Source organism: Psittacula echo, assembly GCF_963264785.1.
Source record: "Psittacula echo genome assembly, chromosome: 7".
In the NCBI taxonomy this organism is placed as follows: domain Eukaryota; kingdom Metazoa; phylum Chordata; class Aves; order Psittaciformes; family Psittacidae; genus Psittacula; species Psittacula echo.
This window is the reverse complement of record NC_137740.1, coordinates 11,608,601-11,630,419: the sequence shown is the minus strand read 5'-3', so window position 1 is coordinate 11,630,419 and position 21,819 is coordinate 11,608,601. Positions and strand designations below refer to the sequence as shown.

The 21,819-nt window shown below is 61.8% G+C and overlaps 1 protein-coding gene across 1 annotated transcript; it reads right to left on the bottom strand.

Moving 5' to 3' along the window:
- Positions 1–603: 603 nt before the first annotated feature.
- PTCH2 (patched 2) lies at positions 604–21,434 on the bottom strand (the record flags this gene model as incomplete). The annotated part of the gene is given in 26 exon segments (XM_080623251.1): positions 604–709; positions 849–1,222; positions 1,366–1,611; positions 2,018–2,117; positions 2,393–2,535; positions 2,667–2,804; positions 3,308–3,591; positions 4,151–4,331; positions 4,421–4,563; positions 4,814–5,126; positions 5,213–5,618; positions 6,168–6,286; positions 6,367–6,492; positions 6,578–6,670; positions 6,797–6,952; positions 7,034–7,165; positions 7,393–7,540; positions 7,919–8,040; positions 8,136–8,331; positions 10,230–10,321; positions 10,547–10,616; positions 10,740–10,929; positions 20,705–20,892; positions 21,061–21,230; positions 21,232–21,362; positions 21,365–21,434. Coding segments are annotated over 26 exon segments (4,437 nt in total).
- Between the last annotated feature and the right edge of the window lie 385 nt (positions 21,435–21,819).

Here is a 21,819-nt window from a genome sequence, read left to right as displayed (position 1 = left end):
CAGCGAGAATCGGAGAGGTGGGGAACTGCCTGTGGCCACCCAGCACCCCATGGAGCTGGGGGGCATGAACCAGGTGTGTGCCCCCGCTCTGGCCTCCCACTGCACCGGCAAAGGATGTCCCCCCTCTCTGCCTGCTCTGGGCAGCCGGGCGAGGCCATAGGCTGAGAAATAAATCTTTAAAAATAAGCTTAAAAATATATATCTCTCTATAGATAGTTTCCCTTTGCAATAAATAAAGGTGGGGGGGTGCCCGTCCCAGGCCTTGCCCACAGCACCCCAGGGCATCAGAGCACCCTGTTGGGGCACCCCAGCTTGTGGCCTGGGTGAGGGGTCCCAGGAGGAGGTGACAGGGAGCAGGCAGTGACCCCGCAGGGGGGGAGCTGGCAGGACATGGAGCCTGCCCTGCCAGCAGCTCCAGAAACAGAGGGGGGGGGTTAGTGCTTCCATTTCTGGGGGAGGGCAACAAGCCCGGGGCAGGGTAACCCAAAACCCTGGGTGAGGGGATGCGGCACCATTGGCACAGCCCCGGGCTGGGGACACGCGGGCACAGCATGGCCTGCCCACAGCTTGCATAGAAGTGCCAGCCTGCCCTGCTGACCCCCTTCACTGGGGGGCACGGTCCTCCGAGACCGGCGGCATCGCCACTCCGGTGACTAGCAGCACGATGCGGGCGACCCCGCTCTGCACCCTCCTGTGCCTGAGGAGCAACCTGTGGGGAGAGAGTGATGGGGGTCAGATGGGTCCCTCCAATCCCACCCTGCATCCCCATGCATGAACCTAGGGTAGGGTGCCCATGTCCCCAGCTCACCTAGCGCCGGGCACCCGCTCCGTGGCATCCCATGCTCTGCATCTCAAAGGTGTCAGGCATGGTGGTGCTGCTGGTGCTGGGCACACTGGGCTCTTCCAGGCAGTCCCGCTCGCTGCTGGTGAAGCCCTCAGGGATGAAGCTGGGGTAGGAGCCGGGCAGCGTGGGGTGCAGGGCCACTGTCACCGAAGCGGTGGCTGTGACAGTGGTGTAGGTGCCGGCGGGGCCTTGCAGATGGGTGCTGTAGGCAGGCAGGGCTCCGGGGGGCACTGGCTGGGCACCCGGCAGGCAGGGCTGTGGGTGCTCTCGGGGTGGAACAGGGCATGGCTCCCCAAAGGACAACGGGGGTGTCGGCTGTGGGCCAGGAGCCTCCTTCTTTCCCTGGATTTCGGGGCTGTCCTTATAGGGCTTCAGCACCTGGATGGGGGGACATGGAGCATGAGGACCCCCAGCCATGCTGAGCATCCCTCTGGCAACCCCACCAGCACTACAGGGGATCCACGAGCCCCCAGCTCCATCCCCAGAGAGATGGTAACGCCATTGTGGGCAGAGGTACTTACAGTGATGCGGGGGAAGCTGGGGTCCTTGCCGGCCTCCAGCAGGATGTGTGCTGGGGTTGGGGGCACAATGAAGGGCCCCCGTGGGCTCCCCGGCCCCATGGCCTCTGTGTAGTGCTCCGTGTCTGAGGGGTCAGGGAAGGTGGCAGGCCAGGCTGGGGCACGGCGGACATAGAGACCCCCAGGGCCCAAGCATGGGGGCACCGGCTCTGATAGGGGCAGGCAGGGGCTGTTATCCACGAGGGATGCCTGGGGGGAGAGAGAATGGAGTCAGAGGGACAAGGAATATACAGGGATGGAGGGCTGTGGGGTGGCAGGGATATGGGGTGAGGGGTGTGTAAAGTGACAGAGATACAGGGTGAAGCAAGGATGGGTTCAAATGGGTCAGGGAGGGATAGGGGGAGTTGAGTGTGGGGTGAGGCAGGAATGGGGTCAAGCAGATACAGGCCAAGTTGGATGTAGGGCAAAGAAAAGATGGGATAAAGCAAGGATGGTACAGGGTGAGGGATGGGCTCAGGTGGCTACAAAGCGAGGCTGGGACGAGGCAAGGATGGGTATAGGATGAAAGGAGGACAGAATAAATGGTGGTAGGGGATGAAGAGAGGTGGGTACAGGGTTGGGAAGGGACAGGGAGAGGTGGGATGGGGCATTGTACCTCAGGGGGTGGCCCGATGACAGAGAGCACGACTGGCAGCAGCACCAGCCCGTTGAGCAGCCCCAGCAGTGTCAGGACGGTGAGCACCGCAAAGAAGTACCTGGGAGGGGGCACAGGCGGAGGGCATAAGTGGGCACAGCCACCATGAACCCCATGCCACCACAAACACAGCTTCCTACACCACACCCCCTAATCTCCCCATGTCTCCCCAGCCTCCATGTAAGATGGGGTAGGTACTCCCAGCAAGATACATCCGCACCAGCTGCCCCTCATCCCCACCACCAGCCAAGGGACTGCTGTGCTCACCAGCCTCCGCTGCCAAAGCTTTTGGCAGGCAGCAAGCAAGGGGCTGGTTTAATCCGCGCTGGCACTCACCTCATGATGAAGTCAAACTCGGAGCCAGCCAACATGAGGACACCCAAGAGGGTGGAGACAGCTCCATCCATCACAGGGGCGAAGGTGTGCTCCAGCGCTGCAGCCGAGCGCACGTTCCTGCTCCCCACAGCTGTCAGGAAGCCCTGCATGGGATGGGGATGTCACGCAGGGTTCGTTCCCATGTGCCACACGTGATGTGGCCACCCATCAGCGCATGGCCAAGGGGTGAGGGTGCCAGAGAGTGAGAACTGGGCAGGGATCTGCTTGTGCTCACCAGCGCCACATGGACGGTGAACTCCACACCGATGCCCACCGAGGCGATGAGGATGACCACGGGGATGGCACTCAGCTTGATGCCCATAAGGCCCATGATGCCAAACAGCTCCACTGCCATCATGGCCAGGATGGAGACCTGGGAGGGGGCGGTGGGGTCAGTAAGGGCTGGCTCTGACTGTCCCTTTTGCTTCCAGCATATCCAGTCCTACCCCTCCCAACAGGACACCCTCATCCCATTGCCTCTTTCCCTTTATTCAGGGTGTCCCTCACCCATCTCTGCATGGATTTCCCCGAATTCCTGCCTACTACACACATTCCTTTCATAAGGGGTGCCCCTGGTCCCTCCATATAAGTCCCCCACTCACTGCCATGTCCATATGGGTGTTCCCCTCACCCTCTTCTGCACTGATATCCCCAGATCCCTGTACCCGCCACATGTTCTCTTCATCAGTGATGTCCCTGATCCCTCCACATGGGTGTCCCTTTCACCCAGGCTGTCCCTGTCCACCCCGTCCCCATGAAGCAGGTCCCCAGTGCCACCCAGCAGGATAGCAGCAGGCCTGGATGTCCCTGACCCTGCCATCAGGAGGGCTGCATGGCCGGTCACCCCTGCCCCCATGCATCAGGGTGCGTACTCACGATGATGCCAGCAGTCCAGGGGTTGAGCAGCAGCAGAGCACAGACGAGGAAGGTGCAGGCCAGCAGGATGCTGATGGCCAGCAGGAACCAGTGGCGCAGGCCGATGTACTGCTCCCAGAAGAGGAAGGGGTACCCGCTGGGGTAGCTCAGCACCCCGTGGCGCTGGGCAGCCTCTCGGCAGATGGCACGGACGCTCTCAATCGCCTCCACGAAGTCGGCCGTGTGACGCAGCCCGCTCAGGTAGAAGGGGAACTGTGCGAACTCCAGTGGCTGGGCTGCAGGGACTGCGGAGGAGAGCATGGGCAGTGTGAGGGTATGGGCAGCACGGGAGTGCGGGCAGCACGGGAGTGCGGGCAGCATGGGACACCCAACCTCTCCAGCCTGAATGCAGCCTGATGCCCGGCTGGGTACCACAGGGCTGGGGAGTGTGTGCAGAGCGGATGGGGAGCAAGGCAAAGGGTGTTTCTCTGCCAACAGGTTGCTTCTGAGTTAGTGGGTCATGGGGAGCAAGGGGTTTCTCTACAGGGCAATGTTTGTGGGGCAGAGTGGAGGGGCTTCTTTGCAGTGAGATGCTTATGGACTCAAGCAGGGATCTGTTGCTGCATGCTAAGGGTACAGGGAATGCACAGCGGGGTGAAGGGGTACAAGCATGGGGCACAGGGAAGCAGCACAGGGAAGCAGCACAGTTCCTCTACCAGAGGATGCTGATGGGATGAGGGACATGGGGATTTCCCTTCCGGAGGGATGCTTGCAAGGCAGGAAAGGTGCAGGGAGCTGGGTCCTCTCTGCAGGGGGTGCCAAGAGGCAGGAAAGGGCCATGGGGAGCCCACCGCGCTCACTCACTTCGCAGGTTCTCGCCCGTGGTGTCGTACTTGTCATGGATCCACTCGGGGGGCGGTGGGTAGAAGTTGGCTTGGGAGGCAGCAAAGCCCAGGGGGTCGTTGCTGGCCCACACCGTCAGGCAGATGTAGAAGGTGTCAGGGGGGATGATGCCGTTCTCATCCACCAGCCGCCGTGTGGTCAGCTACAAGGAGAGCGCAGGAGTAGGAATGAGCTGAGCAGTGGGCACAGCATCATCCCCAGCCCAATCACCCCAGCCCAGTCCCTACGCACCTGATTGAAGTTGAAGGGCTCCTTCTTGTTGCCAGTCTGGATTAGGAGCTTGTATGCCAGCGCCCCATCCTCAGAGCCATTGCGGTAGCTATCATGGGTGATGCGCCCAGCTTGCCAGTCCCTGTCGAAGGTGGCCTGGAGCCCTGGGGATGCAGTGGGGTGGGTGAGCATCCCTTGGGGCACACCACCCTGCACAGCATCCCGTGTACCCCAGGGAGTGTGGTGCCAGTGGGATGGGCATGCAGAAACCCCAGGGCATTGCTAGTCATCCTGGGAACACCATGGGACCAGCCTCCTCAGGGAAGACATTCCCAGGTCAACAGGGAGCATGCAGGCTGCGAAGAGGGTCCCTGGGCAGTGGAGGAGGTCATAGAGAACAGGGATGTCCCTCACCTCTCAGCCAGTCCTGGAAGTAATGGAGCCACATCTTGGGAAGGTCACTGTTGTCTTCCCGCACCACGTACTTGACGGTGCTGAAGGCCTGGTGCAGGCTGAGCAGGGCAGCTTGGGCACCGGGGTAGTGGAAGCCGCCCTTGGTGACGATGAACATGTTGTAGAAGGAGAAGTACTTGAACTGGGCCGAGATGAAGGCGTGTGCCTTGGTGTCCCGTGGCACGATGTCCGTCAGGTAGAGCCCGTCATGCACCATGGTGGTGCCATAGAGGCTCAGCCCCAGCAGTGCCAGGAACAGCACCGCCACCACCACCTGTGGGGACAGCAAAGAGGAGTCAAGCAGGGTCCTGTGCCACCAACCTACCCCGGGTGGCACCTTTGGGGCCATCCCCACCTCACCTTGGTCCGGGTCCGCAGTAGGAGCGGGGCATACTTCTCCCGGGCGAAGTCAGTGAGGCTCCAGCGGCAGAAGGGCAGCGGGACACATTCCCTTCCACTCTTAGCCTCATCCATATGGGCGAGCAGGTCCCGTGTGGAGCTGGATGGGGCAAAGACCTGTGAGCCCATGGGGTCGGTGGGGGGCAGGAGGACAGCGGGTGAGGTGCACACTTGTGAGGTGGGTGGCAGAACGGTGACGATGTGGTGGCCCGAGGGGTCGCAGCGTGTGAAGGCTTGCACAGTGGTGGTGATCTGGGTGCTGGTGGCCACACCGGGGTGACCATACGGGGATGGGTGGCAGGCATGGTTGTCATTGGCGTCAGCAAGCTCCTGGGGTTGGATCTGGATGACCCGTGAGGAGCAAGGGCTGTGGGGAGAGAGGAAAGGAGAGAGGGAAGAACAGGATGAGTAAATTGGGGGTAACTGGAGTAACTTTGATAGGCTGAGAAAGTTGGGGTTGTTCAGCCTGGAGAAGAGAAGCTGCACGGAGACCTCATTGCAGCTTTCCAGTATCTGAAGGGGGCCTACAAGGATGCTGAGGAGGGACTCTTCATCAGGGACTGTAGCGACAGAACAAGGGGCAATGGATTCAAACTTAAACAGAGGAAGTTCAGGTTAGATCTAAGGAAGAAGTTCTTCACTGTGAGGGTGGTGAGGTGCTGGAACAGGCTGCCCAAAGAAGTGGTAGTGGCATCCATCCCTGGCAGTGTTCAAGGCCAGGTTGGACAGAGCCCTGGGCAACAAGGTCTAGTGTGAGGTTTCCCTGCTCATGGCACGGGGTTGAAACTGGATGATCTTAAGGCCCTTTCCAACTCAAACCATTCTATGATTCTGTGAGTGTAGAAGGATATGTTGAAGGAGAGAAACAGAGGTGAACACAGGGTCCACCCCATTGTGGCCAGCCTGGCACTTGTACCTGTAGAAGCAGCAGAGGATGTCGAGCCGACGTTTCTCCCGGCGGTACAGGTCCAGGCTCAGGAGGGCGGGGAACACAAACAGCACCATGGCGAAGTTGAACACCACAACCACCGCAGCCTGCAGTGCGAGGGGACATGTCAGAGCAGAGCCTGGCCAGCCCTTCCTGCCCACACCCTCGAGAGGGACCCTGGCCCTACCTGCAGGGAGAAGGCACGCAGGGCAGGGATGGGCACCAGGGCTGCCATGAAGAAGGCGATCATGTTGCTGACCGAGGTGAGAGCCACGCTGGTCCCTGTGCGCTTCAAGCACTCACCCGTTCGCTCCTGTGGGGACAGAGGGAGGGAGTGATGGGGACTGCAGAGAAATGGAAGGGAGCCAGGGGGCCCTCAGGCGGGGCTCAGTGCTCACCTTGAAGGGGATGTGCTGGCCGGTCTCAGTGAAGGCGTGAGCCAACAGGAACATGTCATCCACACCGATGCCAAGGGCCAGAAAGGGCAGGACCTGCCAGGGAGTAGCTGGTGTCACTAAGAGGGGACATGGCCACCACCCAGGAGGGGACCCAGCCACCCCGCAGCCCCCAGAGTCCCACCAGCCCCATGGTACCTTGGCTGTTCCCCCAGCACATACCTGGGTGGTGGCTGCGTTGAAGGAGATGCCCAGCAATGAGCAGAGCCCCAGGCCAGAGGCCACGGAGAGAGCCACAAGCAGGACCCCAGCCAGGCCCACGGCCCCTTGGGACTTGGAGCAGTCCCATCGCAGCATGGTGACACAGGCATAGGCCAGCTGGAAGAGCACAGTGGGTTAGTGGGGATGGGGAGCAAGGGAGGGATGGTGTGGGACAGAGAAGGGGACATACATACGTACCATGAGGAGGTAGCCCCCAGCCACCCGGATGACACTGACATCAGAGAAGGACTTCATGATGTCGTTGAGTGTGGTGGTGGAGAAAGCATGGACACTCTGCGTGGCGTTGGATGGGATGGAGTCCTGTGCCAGCTGCCAGAGGTGCACCCCGTTAGAGGAGTCAGGACGCCCCAGCTCCCCATTACATCCCGCAGAGCCAGCAGGGTATCAGCATCACCATTGGGTGTCCCTACAGACCCACTGGACCACAAGAGGGTGGTGCCAGGACCCATGGCCACAAGACAGCCTGGACACAGGGGGATGCTGCACACAGGCTCACCCTTGCCCAGCCCCATGTGGGGGCCATTCCTGGTGCCTACCTCCACAAATTTCCTCTGCCAGGCCTCCAGGATGGCACCCGCCTTCTCTTCACTCCAGCTGATGTCATGGATCTCGTAGTCATCCTTGAAGTGCTCAAAGAGCTGCCGGGGGCTCATGAGGAGGAACATGGTCTGCAGGGCCTCGGCGCTGGGGGACAGGCACGCACCTCGCTGGGACCGGCTGCAGCACCCCGGGATGCAGGAATGGGTCCATCCCCCACCCCATGGCTCCCAGACCCACCACGGACACCCAGGGGAGGACCCAGGCATCCTGCCCCCCATCATCCCCACCTTGCTCCAAAGCACTGCCTCACTTGCCAGTCCCATACACTCATCAGCATCACACTCTCTTCCAGACAACCCCACAGCCCCTCTTGCAGGCAGGGCAGGTTCCCGTGGGCATCACATGGGGATGAGGATGGGGATGAGGATGAGGGAACACTGCCCCAAACTATCCCAGGGGTGAGTGCTGCAGCTGGGACCCTACATCATGCCTTGGGGACACCCGCACCACAGCGGCTCTCACCGTAGCAGCTTGCCCTGGGAGTCTTTGGTCGTGCCGCCTAAAATCAGCTCCTGCTGCCAGCGCATGAACTTCCTGGAGAAGCCGTGGCAGCCCCCTGAGAGCTCGGCCGGGATGTCAGGGCTCTGCAGAAGCAGGGGAGGTGTCAGGAACGCAGGGAGGCAGGTGAGAAAGCAGCAAACCCCTGCATCCCTCCAGGTCCCCACAGGCTATAACCCACCTGCTGGCTCTGCTTGTTGGGGGCACTTGGGGGGCACTGAGGATCGCGGGGGTCCAGGCAGGGCCGCTCCATGTAAGCCTGCCCCACCTCTGCCTTGTCCAGCAGCTCTTTGAAGCCTTCCAGGGATGTGAACTGCCCCAGCTCCTCCATCAGCTGCAGAGGATCCAGGTTGCTCCACTGGATGTCTGGGCGGCCCCTGGGGAGAGAGCAGGACTGGAGTGATGCAGGATGCTCAAACCCACATGTGGTACCACCACCACCACTGCCACCCCATCCCATGGGTCCCAGGGGTGCCTCTGCAAGGATGCAGAGGAGCAGCATCAATCCCCAGCACATCCCTTACCCCCTCCTGGGGCTGCCTGCGGCATCCCCCGTGCCCTGCGCAGCGCAGCGGCCGTGCCCCGAGTCAAGTAGCATGCCTGATCCTGTTAGGCTGGGACAAAGCAGGGGGAGCCAGCCCCGCTGCCTGGCCCCGCTTTGTGCGAGCAGTCAGGCCGATTACTGCCCGCGGGCTAACATCTTGATAGAGGGGAGCACGCAGGGAAGGGCTCCCTGCATCCCCTCAGCCCTTCCCGCTGCATTTCCCCAAGCTGGATGGTTTGGGGCTCAGCAGAGGTTCTGGGTGCTCAGAACAGGACACAGGGGTCCAGCAGGACCCCATGGGAACATGGATACCCTGGAAAAGGGCTTTTCCATTGTCTGTGGATGCTCTGCTCCTTCCACCTCAGCCCAGGGTGCCGGGGGCCAGTTCCCAGCCTCACTCAGCTTCTTTTTTAAGACAGAAAGGACACACAAAAAAGCCAGTAACCCAGCCCAGCACTCCAAAGAGGGGAAGAAAAAGCCCCGAGCAAGTGTGGGCTCTGGGGAGAAACGCAGCCTAATAATTCATGAAGGCTGGCTGGGCCGGAGCCGGGCGCTCGAGATTCCCACATACCAACCGGAGCTGCTGCTGCTTCCAAAGAGAGCCCCTTTTATCTGCTTTCGCTTGCTTCACTGAGCCAGGGCAAATCCTTTTGTCTTTCCATAGATTGCTGCTCTTTGTTCTCCCAGCTCCCGCCCCGCTCACCCCTCGGCGTTAAAAAGGGGGACGGGTCCCCATGGGCTGGCCGATGCTCAGCCGGGGTGCCCGCCCGGGGAGCCCACTCACCCGGCTGCGAGGGGAGATGGGTCCCACCGCTGCTGCGGGTGCCTCCCTGCCTGCCACCGCTGCCACCCTGCCTGCCATGTACCCCTGCCCCAGGATGCTGCCCACCCCGGGGGGTGATACCTGCAGCATCCCGATCAGCGCAGCCACCCCAGTGCCGCTTGCTCCCGCTCCCAGCTGCTCCCCAGGATGGGATGGGGAGAACCGGAGGTCTTGGGGGAGCAAAGCTGGTCCCCCAGTCCCGGCTGGGGATGCTGCGGCCCCTTCCCCCTCCTCCCGTCCGGCAGCAGCCTGAATAAGGCCACTATTTCATCTGTTTGGCAAGGGGCAGCTTTCAGAGCAGCATTAGCATGAGAAAGCGCGGGGCTGCGTTTGCTGACAATGCACAAGCCGCCCCGGCTCTCCCGGACAAACACACGCGTAAACAGAAGGAATGTGGGGGGGGAGCTCCCCCCTGCCCAGCCCAGGGTCCCCAGCCCCACCACCGCGGTGAGGGGAGCTGGCTGGGGGTCAGTCGCCACCCACCCTGGGCATGCTGTGTCCCCTATCCCCTTAGGAACAGCACAGGAGTGTGGGTGCCTTCTCACCACTGTGGCATCCAAAAAATGCTCTGGAGGGGAGCAGCAGTTAGGGACCTGCTTGTGGTACAGCCTCTGTCCCTGCATCCCCATCCCTGGCTGCTGTGATGGCATGGCATGGCATGGCATGGGATGGATGGGCAGCTCCAGCCCTGCCAGGCTGATGAGGACAAGGACCTGTCCCTGGGGTGCTGATCCAGCAGGACAAGCCACGGTGGCAGGACCATCCTGGGGATGAGCAGGACAAGCAGCAGCACTGAGGGACCTTAGGGGAGCAGGGCCAAGCTGCATGGAGAGGTCAAGCACAGCCCCTTGGAAGCCACCCCAGCCCCTGATCCCAGCCCAAGTCTCCAGGGCAGACTCAGCACTCACGGGAGGTAGGCTGATCCTCCCTGCAGCTTGGAGCCTTCCCAGAAACAGTCCAGCGGCGTCAAGATCACACAGGGAAACAGCTTCTCTATCATCTGGAGGGGAGGAGATGCAAGGGGTCAGCAGGGATAGATCAGGACCCTTCTGCTCCACCCTCCCAGCCCTGCTGCACTACCCAAACCTGCACCCTCCCATATGGAGGTGACTGTGACTTTGCAGCACATGGGGCTGGTAAATCCCATCCCCACCACAGCCCGCTTCTTGAGGGACTGACCCCTATGGGCTGCACCATGGGAGACCACGCCATGCCCTGCACTCACCCTCTCGATCATGCCATTCTCAATGATGGGGACACCCGACTTGTAGCAGATCTTGTTCAAATCCCATGATCTGGAAAGGCAGAAGGTGGAACTGAGGACGGGCATCACCCCACAGAGGACAAAGCAAGGGGCAGCGGGGCACGCAGGACACAGTGGGGGTCCCTGTCCCCACCCTGTCTGGAGCTGGACTCACTTTCCGTACAGCGAGACTTGGACTTTGCTGGCGGCCAGGGCCGCCTCGAGGTGGAGCTGCAGGGCCTCCTGCGTCAGGATGTTCTCCCCATCCCTCTTTGGGGTCTGAATCAACATCTGGGACGTGTAGACGGACTCCTCGCCGAGCTTCTCCTTGGTGTAGCGTAGCTCCTGACTCACCCGGCTGCCCGCTGCGGAGGGGACCACGACGTGCTCAGTCAGTGGCAGGGTGAGCAGAGCCCCCATCCCACCAACCTGTCCTGCCCATCAGGATGCCCGTGGAAGGGGACAGGCAGGACCGAGGCCCCACAGTGTCAGATGGTGCCACATTAACCGGGGGGGGACTTCTTGCCATGGGGTTACCCAACTCCTGCATCCTCTGGGGACCCAAGCAGGGAGCACCCCAGCCCGCAGTGGACCAGGCACCCCCGTTCCCACCAAAACAGGTATTTCCAGCCCCAGAGCAGCTCATTGGTTTTGCTTTTCCTCGAAAAACCCCACAGACGGATGGATGGTGAAGCAGTTGGGGCACATCCTGCCCACTCCCACTCGTGTGCTGTGGTGGGTGCTGCAGATGCCCAATGCAACCAGCCCAATGCAGCAAACAGAACTGTGGACACCACACCCCATCCATGCCCAGCTCCTCTCTGGCACCCCAAGGCGGGCAGTGTTTTGGCCAGGGAATGGGTGCAGGGAGAGACGGGCACCCCCAGCCATGCAGGTGCAGGCTGCCCCAGGAGGGGTTTGGGGACAGGGGAGGGATGCGGTGCTGGGGAGCTCCTCAGGACCCCTCTGAGTTCTGTCCCTGATAGAGCAGGATTGCTCCGAGCATGGCAGAGGTTTCCGTGAGAAGCCACAGACTTTATCTGCAGCTGCCTCAGCATGGAAGAGAAATCTCCTCCCAGCCAGCATGGCTGGGGCTGAGATCAAACCCTGCGTGGCCTTTTGCATGCGGAGCAGCATCCCAGGGACAGCCATCCCCATCAAACAAGGGGCTCCCATCCCTCCTGGCACAGCAAAGGGGGCATGACACAGCCCAGAGGGGAGTGGGAGACCAATCCCAAGACTCCCCCCATCAAACGCAATACCCATCGCCCTGCTCCCCGCCCCATGCCTGGAGCTGGGGGATGTTTTCATGTAGCCCCCACCCCATTGCCACCCATCAGGGACACCCCAGGGTGCCTGGTGTTGGACAGCATCCCAAGGCAGTGCTGCAGGCAGGAGGGAGGCCGGCTCCTGCCCTGCCCTGGGTGCTGGGGGGGTCAGGATTCATCCACACTGGGACGCTCCCTCAGCAAGAGGCGGGAGCCCCGGCGGGCCTGGCCCCCCGCCAGCACTGAGGAGGCCAGAGCGAGACCACAAATAAAGAGCAGAATCTTCCCTTTTAATGACTTATTATATGGGTTGGTGTTTTTTGGTGGGTTTTTTTTCCCTGCTTTTTGGGAATGGGGAGGGGGAAGCGTCTTTATTGTTCCTGGCTGGGCTGGAGAGCAGCTGGTGTCCATCAGATGCCAGTTGGGATAGAGGTTGTGCCAGGGCCAGGGAGGGGGGGACACGGACACGGCCTTTGTGTGTGTCAGAGGGGACAGCAGCACCCGGGGCGAGGGGATGAGGACACAGGGAGGGTGGGTGTCACAGGGAGGTGGCAGGGAATGGGACACCCATCCCCTTCCCAGCAGGCTGGGAGGTCGGGCAGGAGGTGTACGGAGCTGCTCTGATCTCAGCCGTGCCACCCATGCTGAACCCGGGTGGGTGGTGGGACGTGGCGACGGGGGGGCTCAGCATCACCAGCATTCCCAAGGGGCGCATCCTGCTGTGCCCAACGGGCGTCTCCACCCAGCACGGGAGGAGCCACACATCTGTAAGCATGGAGTAAGGGGGAGCCCCCCGAAAAATTAAGGGGGGGGGAATAAAGAGAAGAGAGGAAATAAAAAGCCGTCCCTTGTAATTAGTGTTAATTTGGAACAGGGCACTGCGAGCCGTCAGCAAGCTTCAAAGGCTGTGAGGAAGCCTCAAATTCCAACACCCTAATTAACCAAAGAGCAACATGAAAAGACAAGGCAGCGCACACAGGGCTGCCAAGGACACTTCAAACGGGCGCGCACCCACCGGCCGGCCGGCCCGGGAGCGGTGTGAGACGCCCCACGCCGCACGCAGCCCCCCGGCCCGGGGAGGGGGCCGCCCCGATACCAACAATGGGCACCGTAATGAGGAACTGTATGTAAATTATTCTTCTTTTTTGTAATCCCAATTAACAAAGGGAGCGTTTGGCTTTTTCATGCAAAGGGCCCTCTGGTTCCAATCAGACGCCCCAGCCCTGCTTATTACAGCCCGCTCTGCTCCCCAGTGGGGTTTGGAGTCATCCCCCTGGATCCCTACGCTGGGCAAAGTGACATCAACATCCCCCCAAAAGCCCACAGTGGGTCTGGGGGCAGCCTGAGCATCCTGCCTAGAGTGGGCACTGCTTTGGGTACCAGTGGCTGGGGGGTTCACAGGGTCTACACATGCAGCAGTGTGGGCTGCAGGGCGGATGGGACCCCATGCCCACCCGCACCCCAAACACCAGGGGTGGAGAGCGGGCTCCCACGGTGCCCAAGTGGGGAGAGTGGGTGGCAGGGAGGGGATGGGGGCTGGTGTGGGGCTGCCTCCTCCCCGTGGGCCACACCAGGGGAGCCATCCCCGTAATTACAGCATCCACCACAAAATTACAGAGTAGGGCAGGAGCCTCCCTACCCCTTCCCGGCCACCCTGCCTGAGCCACCTCCTGACACCACTCCCCGAGCCCTCCTAGCACAGGAACCACAACCATGGCCTCTGTGCTGCAGCTGGGTCACCCTCGCACAGGGGGACCAGTTTGTGCCCTCAGTTGCACCGGTGGGTGCCAAGACTGACCAGTGCCATCCCCCCCTACACCCTCCAGCTATGGGCAGCCCAGCCAAGACAGAGCTCCAGCCCCTGCACTGCCCCCTCACCAGGAAAAGGTCTGACCCAAGCTCACCCCACTTTCCCCCAGGGGCTGCCAGCACCCCACATATCAGCTCAGAGGGCTCCAAGTCAGAAGAACCAGGTCATGGTGCCTGCGGCACACACACAAGACCCCAGCACAGGGCTGATGCAGCCACCTGCCTGGCATGGCAGCAAGGGGACATCCCACCATGCTCACCCAGGGAAGGAGGTGGGCAAACCCCACGGGAGCCCTATCTCCAAGCACCCATGGGTCTGGAGCAGCGTGCCTGGGCAGCACCAGGAGGGCAGTGGGTCAGGGCAGGCTGCCAGCCCCACACTAAGCCATTCCTGCCTGGCAAGCGCAAAGAGGCTGGAGGTGAATGAGGGCCATGGGAGGTGCTGGGGGCCTCAGAGAGGCACTGATGTCCCCCAGAGAGACGCATGCTGCTGCAAGGACTACAAGGACCACTCTGTGTCCCCTCAGGGTCGGGGGAGTCTGTGGTCAACATCAGTGCCACCACTCTGCAGATGGGACCTCGGCATTGCCAGCAGCAGTCATCACTGCTTGGGTGACCTGGACCCAAGGACAGAGTGGCAGGGAGGGAGCATGCCTGGGTACATGTCCTTGCTTGGCCTCTGAAAGTCAGGCCCCGTTCTCCTGCCGGGTGTAACAGGGCTACAGGATGTGGTAAATCCCACATTCAGCTGGTACATGGGGAATGCTTCAGCTTTATCCCCGGGCCAGCCTGACCCCATCTCCAGATGTGCATTCTCAGTTTGTGAAGAGCTGGTGGGGTCACCTAGGGAGCATCTCCCTTTCCACACCACAACATCCCAATTCCAGGGCTAGAAATCCCTGCTCAAGCCCACAGCTGAGAGAGGGGCAAGGTCATGCCAAGATGCCCTGGGAAAAGCCAACCCCATGGGGACCCCCCTCTGCAGCACCCTCCCCACTGCAACAAAGGGCACCCACGGGGGCAAACACCAGCCTGTTGAGCCATGCTGCAGCACACACCGAGTGCATCCACTGGCAGATTCACCCACCCCTACGCGATTAAAGCTCCCAAGGGCATCAGAGAGATGCCAGCAGCATCCCACATCCCCTGTGCCATCCCACATCCCAGCGGGAAGGGTTCCAGAGGCACCGCCCCGAGCATCCCTCAGCCGTCCGCTTCCCCGTGCTGAGCTGCGCGCAAGCCAGAGGCCACCTTCAAAGTGTTTTGGGGCGGATTAGCTGGATTAGGGAGGCAGTGAAAGGACCCATGCTGCTCCGGAGGAAGTCTCGCCCAGGGCACGCTGAAAGAGCCATTTTTACCTGTCCCGGCCGCTACCGCCGGCCTCGCCAAAAGCCCCGCGGCCCCGTCCTGTCAAAACACGTCCTCCCGGCCCCATTCACCCCACGGAGCGGGGCTGGCCCTGGGGAAGGGGGGTAGGTGGGTGGCAGATGGGTGTCCCCAGCAGCCGTGAGGGATGAACGAGGTCTCTCACCGCTGCCCCGGCGCCTCCAGTAAAACCCGGCCCCACCGAAGGGGCTCCCACTGCCCGGCTAAGTCAAGAGGGGCGGCAGAAGAGGGGGGATGCCTTCAAAAAGCCAGCGGCAAAAGGGCTGAAAGGGCCCGTTTGGGGCCAGCTTCGCAGCCGCCGGCCCCGGCCAAACCCCTTTTGTTTAAGGGCGAAGCTAAATTAACGTCTTTATTACCCCAAATCGCGGGGCGGCGGTTCCCAGCGCGGGGAGGGGGGCAGCCGGGAGGGGACAGCGCGACCCCCGAAAAAGAGGGGGGTAAAAATAAGGGGGGGGGAGGGAGAGAGAGGGGGGATTCAGTTGGGAACTATTCACCGCTAAGACTCCTGTCAGCATTGACATAAATTTCCACTGGTGTTGGCATTTAGGCATTTGCCATTTCCATATGTATAGGGCTGCCTGTACTAATTATGCTAATCACCCCCTCTGTTGGCTGCTGTGAAAAATGGCCACATTAGGCACTCCACTGCTTGCTAATGTCACTTAATGTGTGGTTGAAACATACATTCATCCCCCTCTGAATGGTGAAATTTTTCCACATTGCTGGCTTCATTCAGGCAAGAAATGAATTTTTTGAACTCAGACCACTTTTCCAGGCCCGAGGGAGAGGCAGATAATAAAACCCTCTTCTCGGGCCCTGCCGCTGCCCCCTCCCAGCCACCAAATCACATTTAAAACGCAAAAAAAGAGCCCCCTCCCCAAGTCGGGGAATATGGGTGAGTTTATAGATAAAATAGAGACACAAAAAGCACGCAAGCAAAAAAACCCACTTTCTAGGAAATAAAACGAACCTGTGTATATAAGTTGAAAAGCAAAGCAAAATGGATAGGGGCAGATAAGCCACAGCCATCTGTAAAGAGTCTCCCAGCCTCTTCGGGTTAATTAGCAAGATTTTCCAGCCCGAAAAAGCTGACCGAGCTGTCAAGGAAGGGAAAAGGAAAAGCCAGAGGTTTCACGCTCGCCTCCCGAAGATAAATAAATAAAGGCGAACTGCTTGTGCCCCATCTTTGGGCGGGCTGGGGACTGAGCCCTCCCCATGGAAAGAAAGGTCCTTCCTGAGCCAGATGGGCTGCGAGGGAAAAGGTGCTTTGGAGCAGAGGGCAAAGCCAGGCAGGCGGGTTTTGGGGATAACAGGAACCTTGCTACTCTATGGCAGCAATGCCCCTACTGCCCCTCACTCCCCCGAACCCACTAAGATGGGGGCACAGGGACCCCAAGGATGCCCAGACGCTGCAAACGGAGAGGGCTGTAGAATCCCAACGGAAAAACCCTACCAGGCCGGGCAGGAGGGTCCACAGTGCTGCCCCTTCCCTCCCCATGGGGCAATACCTGTGTCACTGTGCCCCGAGAGGAGCGGGGATCCCATACCCACAGGACGCTCATCTGGGGACCAAGTGGGGACGTGGCAGCCTGGGAGCCACCTCTTGGGCTCAAGGCCGGCTCAGGCCAGATCCCGGCAGGAATCTTGCTGCCCCAGCCACAGACACAAGCTGCCATCGGAGCCCCCATGCTATCGGCACCAGTCTCACACAGCCCTCCAGCCCCACAGCCTGGCTTTGCCATCTCTTTTCTCAGTTCCTGCACGAACATCTCGCCCCACAAAACCCACCCGCCGGCAGCCAGGACCACCCACCTCTCCCCGTGCCCACCCAGGAATGGCCACAGCACCCTGCTCCCCCCACAACTGCTGCCCACACTTCCCTGTGGATCCCACAATGCACAGTGGGGACAATGGCTGGGAAGGGGAGCCACAGAGGGTCTCCCCAGGGCAGAGGCAGGGTGGGGAAGGCACTGAATCCCCATCTTTAGCTTTCTGCTGTGGCTTTCCTATTACCGATGGCCCTCTCTCTGCAAAGACAAAGCCAGCCAGGGTCTCCTCTGCTGCTTGCCCTTGCTATAGGGGGAGCCCCCAAGCTGCACTCCAACCCTGCTCTGGGTGCTGGGGAGAGGACATCCTGTGTCAAGCCCTGTTGCTGAGGTCAAGGAAGGCCAAAAACTGTTGCCAAGGGGGTTGAAGGTGTCTCAGCTTCCTGGTTCAAGCTGGGAACAAGGCAGCAAATTCCCCTCACCCCCATATCCCACATCCCATTTCATCCCACCAGAGCATTTGGGGTGTCCCTGACCCCTCCAGCAAAGCAACAGGGTCTTCTCTGAGGAGACTCATCAGCTCTTTGAGAGCGCGACGGCTGCGTGGGGCGCTGGGCTGTTCCGGTTAGGAATTAACCCGGCCTTCCTTTGAACCAGCCCTGGGCGCTATAAATCAGGCAGACCCATTCACCACCCAGGGCTCTGCCTGCCTGGAGCTCACCATCCTGGCCCCTTGGCCCTGCAGACACCCTGGGAGAGCCTGGAACAGCTGCCAGGTGTCCAGAGGTAACTCAACACTCACTGCTAGCCAGGGTTTCAAAGCCTCTGAGTGGCTAATTGCTTCGGAGTAGCCTAATAGAACATTTCCACAGGCAAGCCGAATTTATAGGGTGACATGGCCTCCTTCCACCTCTCCAACAGGAATGCGGGTCAGGCATCACCCCAGGACACTGCAAGCATCCCCCCAGGGCTGAGGACAGCTCCTGAGTTGGGACAGGGGAGCCTGCACTTTCCCACGGTGGTTGGGGTCACAGCCCAGGCTCAAGGGAGACCTGCCATCAGCATGCTCCCAGTGCTGACCTCAGCTATGGGGCCAAAGCAGGGATGCTCACCCTGTTCCTGTACTGCAGGGGACAGCAGCATGGTGCCCTCACAGGAAGCAGCTCCTTTCTCACCAGGTCCCCAGCCTGGAGGGCTGAGCTCAGCCTGAAGCAGGGACAACCTTGCACAGTGCCATGCTCTGCTCCTGCAGGGTTTGGACCTCACCCAGGTGAGGTGGTTTGGGTTGGAGCATCACCAGCCCACATGCCTCAGCCTGGCTGGGCAAAGGCAAGTGGTCAGGAACAGGCCAGCTTCAGGGGGTCATCAGAGGCTTCCTGAAATCCTCAACCACCCTGCCTCTGAGCTGGGACCCACTGGCCTAGGATGATAGGACCAGGACTCTCTGCACATAGGCCCTGCCCCTTAGACACCCTGCATCACTGCCTTAGGCTGGGATGGACCATGCTCCTGCAAACATCTCTTCACACATGCCCAGAGAGGGCAGGAATGGGCATCCCCTGGCACCCTGGGGATCCAAAGCTTTGGGGCCAGGTTGATGGGGCACCAGCTCTGCAAGAGCTGCACTCCCTTGACCTGACACAGCAGTACCAGGAACACTGCAGAGGGACACTTGCACAAGCCACCTTGCTGCTCACCGATGGACAGCGGAAAGTGGTGGCTGAGAAAATACCAAGACAGCTTCAAGTGCTCTGGATCCAACCACACAGCCTGGGAAATTGTGCTCTGCTCCTGAGGGGCAGCCCAGGCCCTCCTGCTCCCTGATAATACCCATCCCCACACCAGCAGAACAGGGTGCAGAGATCAGGGAAAGCTCTGTACACCCAAAGACACCAGGGAATGCTTTGATCTCACCAGAAAATGCAGAAGCACAGACCAGCAGAGAGGCAAGGACCCACAGATGGTTATGGGGAAGGGAGGCAGCCCCACAGCTGATACACAAAACTGAAAGAGCCACTGCAAACCTTCCTTCCACATCCTGATCCATGCGTGCCCATCAGGGACCCTGCAGGTCTAAAGCCACATCATCCTTGGTGGTCACAGGTAGGGCCAATGCCTGACAACAGCCTCCCTGAGCACGGTGGGGCCGTGCCACCCAGGAGCAAAGCACAGAGGGGTCAGCCCCAAATGCATGCTCCTGGGGGAAGAGCTCTGCTGGGAAGGCCAAAGGGGTGCTGAGCACCCCTGGCATCACACACCATCTGCACCCCAGGCACTACAGATCCAGAGCAGAGGCCGCATGCAGACGTCAGTGCACCATCACCCAGGAAGGGGCAGGACACCTCAGGTCAGTGGTGTTTTGCTGTAGGATAAAATAAATCCAGCTCCTGACACCAAAGAAAGTGCCCCAACCACGAGAAAGACCCAGTTCCTCAGAGAAGTCGCAGCACCTACATTACAGCGTGGGGGAAATATCCTCCAACAGCAGCCACAGTCACTCCTGGCTGTACTCATGCGAACAGGAAAGCACAGTGGGCACAGAAAGTGCGTGCAAGAAAAGCCGGGTTTCTGGGCACTTCCAGCCATCCCCAGGCTCGGCCCCTTCTCCATCCCGCTTCCCTCCCCATGCACCACAAGTCCTATTCCCCCTCCAAACAGGAACAACCACAGCTGCTTCCCTGCCTCCGGCCGCGGTTGCACAGAACACTGACTCCTTGCAACCCCAAAAGCACAATAAAAACCCGACGGAGCCGGAGCCACGACCCGGAGCAAGGGAACCACGGCGGGAGCGCGTCCCTCCTCCAGCAGCCACCGCTCAGGCGCCGGCCGGACCGGGAGGTACCACTGGGTTTCTCTGCTACGTGTTGCAGAGGAAAGGGGTGATGGAGACAAGATCTGGGGAGGGGGGGACACGCGTAGAAGCACCCTTGGGAAGTGGGGAGCAGGTGGGAGAGCCGGGCATTCCTGGGCAGGGGTGCGTGTGTGCGAGCAGCGAGGCAGCGCAGCGCTCCTCTGTTTTTTTAAATTAAGGGGAAAAAAAAAAAAAAAGGGGGTGGGAGAGCAAAGTTGCTTCTATTGTTGAACCAAATCCAAGAGTAGCTGAGGACCACACAGGGAGCGGGGCGTGGGGGAGGAGGCAGCGCTCCCGCACAAAGATGGCTGACACCCCTCCGCTGAGCAACATCTGCCCCTGCACAGCACCCCGCGGGGACCCCAGCCTGCGAGACCCCCCCCGCACGGCCTGGCAGGGATGTAGGGGGGAGGCCACGCGGGGTGCCGCCTGCTCCCCACCCGCCCTCTTCCCTCATGGGACCCCCAAAGCGGGAGGGAAAAACACAGCAAGCAAATCGCAGCACCGGGGAGCGGAGCTGCAGGGAGAAGGGAGAGAAAATCCACGCTGGAGTTATTAATAACAAAGGAAGGGGGGGGGGGTCAGCCGCTTCCACTCGGAAACGGGGATTTGCTCCTGCCTGACCCTGCCCGTTCTCCCCGGCCCCGCTGGGCAAAGGGTCCTCAGCCGGGACCGGCAGCCCCGCGCTGCCGGCTCTGTCCCGGTGCAGGGCTTCGGAGGCTGCTCCCGCGGGGAACGGGGTGTTCACGCGTGGGGACGCCAAACGCCGTGTCCGCCGGCGCGGGGACCCCGCCGGGACACACGCGTGAGGGTCCCTTCCCCACGCACCGAGCGGCCGCGCAGACGAAACCCGTGCTCACGGGCACCCACGGCCGCGTCCTCCGCGGGCCCACTCGCGGGACGCCCGGCGGCATCATCACCGTCCTCATCCCGGCCCCTCTCCCGCGCTGTCACCTGCCTCCAGGCCGGCCCCGCACCTCCGCGCCTCGCAGGGGGACAAAGCCACGACCGGGAGCGGGACCGTTCCCACGGGCGGGCGAGCCCGCGGGGCCGCGCTTACCTTCCACCCAGAGGTGCTCGATGTCGGTCTCGATGGAGGCCACCCGCAGCCCCACGGCCAGCGCCCCGAACACCAGCAGCCCCACGAAGAGCACCTTCCCGCAGTGCCGCTGGATCCGGCAGCCCAGGGCGAAGAGCAGCGCCTGAAAGCGGGCCCGCAGCCACAGCGGGGCCCTTTGGCCCACGGCCCTGCCCTGGAGAGAGGGCGAGGATCAGGCCGGGGGATAACGGCAACCCGTGCCCGCGGAGGGGACCCCGCAGCCGGGCACGATGCTCCGTGTGCTGCGGAGCGGGGCCGGGAGCCCTCCGGCACCCACGATGCTGGCGGTCCCCGAGCCGAGGGGCACACGGGGGTACCCGCAGTGGCTCCGCGCCCCCACCCCCAGAATCGGAGTCCCCCGCGGTACCAAGCGATGCTCGCCCCTTACCTCGGTCAGCGGCTTGCGGCGGGCGGCGCGGAGCGAAGGCGGCGCGGCGCGGGGGGGCTCTGCCGGCATGGCGGGGCCACTGGCGGGGCTGGGCAACCCCCGTTATGTGGGGCCGAGCGCGGCGGCCCCCATGCGCGCGGCGGGGCCGGAGGTGCCGGTGCCTGAGCAGCGCGGTGCCGGTGCGGAGCGCTCTGTGCCGCCCGCCGCCCGCCGCGCCTCTAAAGGGGAGGCGGGGGCGGGGGGCGCCGGGGCCGCGCCGCCGCCGCCGCTCCCATTGGCCGCCGCCGCCGCGGCAGCGCCCATCGCCGCTGCTAGGCAACGGCGCGCCCGCCGCCGGCGGCCACACACGGCGGCACCCCCCCCCCCGCGCCCCGCGCCACCGCCACCGGCCCCCCCCGCTCCACACCCGCCCCGCACGGCCCCGCCGCGGGGGGGAGCGCGACGGCAGCACCGCGGGAAATGGCCCCCCCCCACCCCCTCGGAGCAAAGCCCATCTGCAGGGTATCCCCCCACAGGCACCCCCGGGGGGGCATCCCCCTGTAAGCACCCCAAGGGTGGGCAGCACCCCCTAAGGGTGGGAACCTCACAAGTGGGGCATCCGCCATAGACACCCCTGAGGGACGAATGTCCTTCTGCCACAGCTACCCTGCAAGGAGATGCCCCAAGGGATGGACATGGTGCCAAAGGG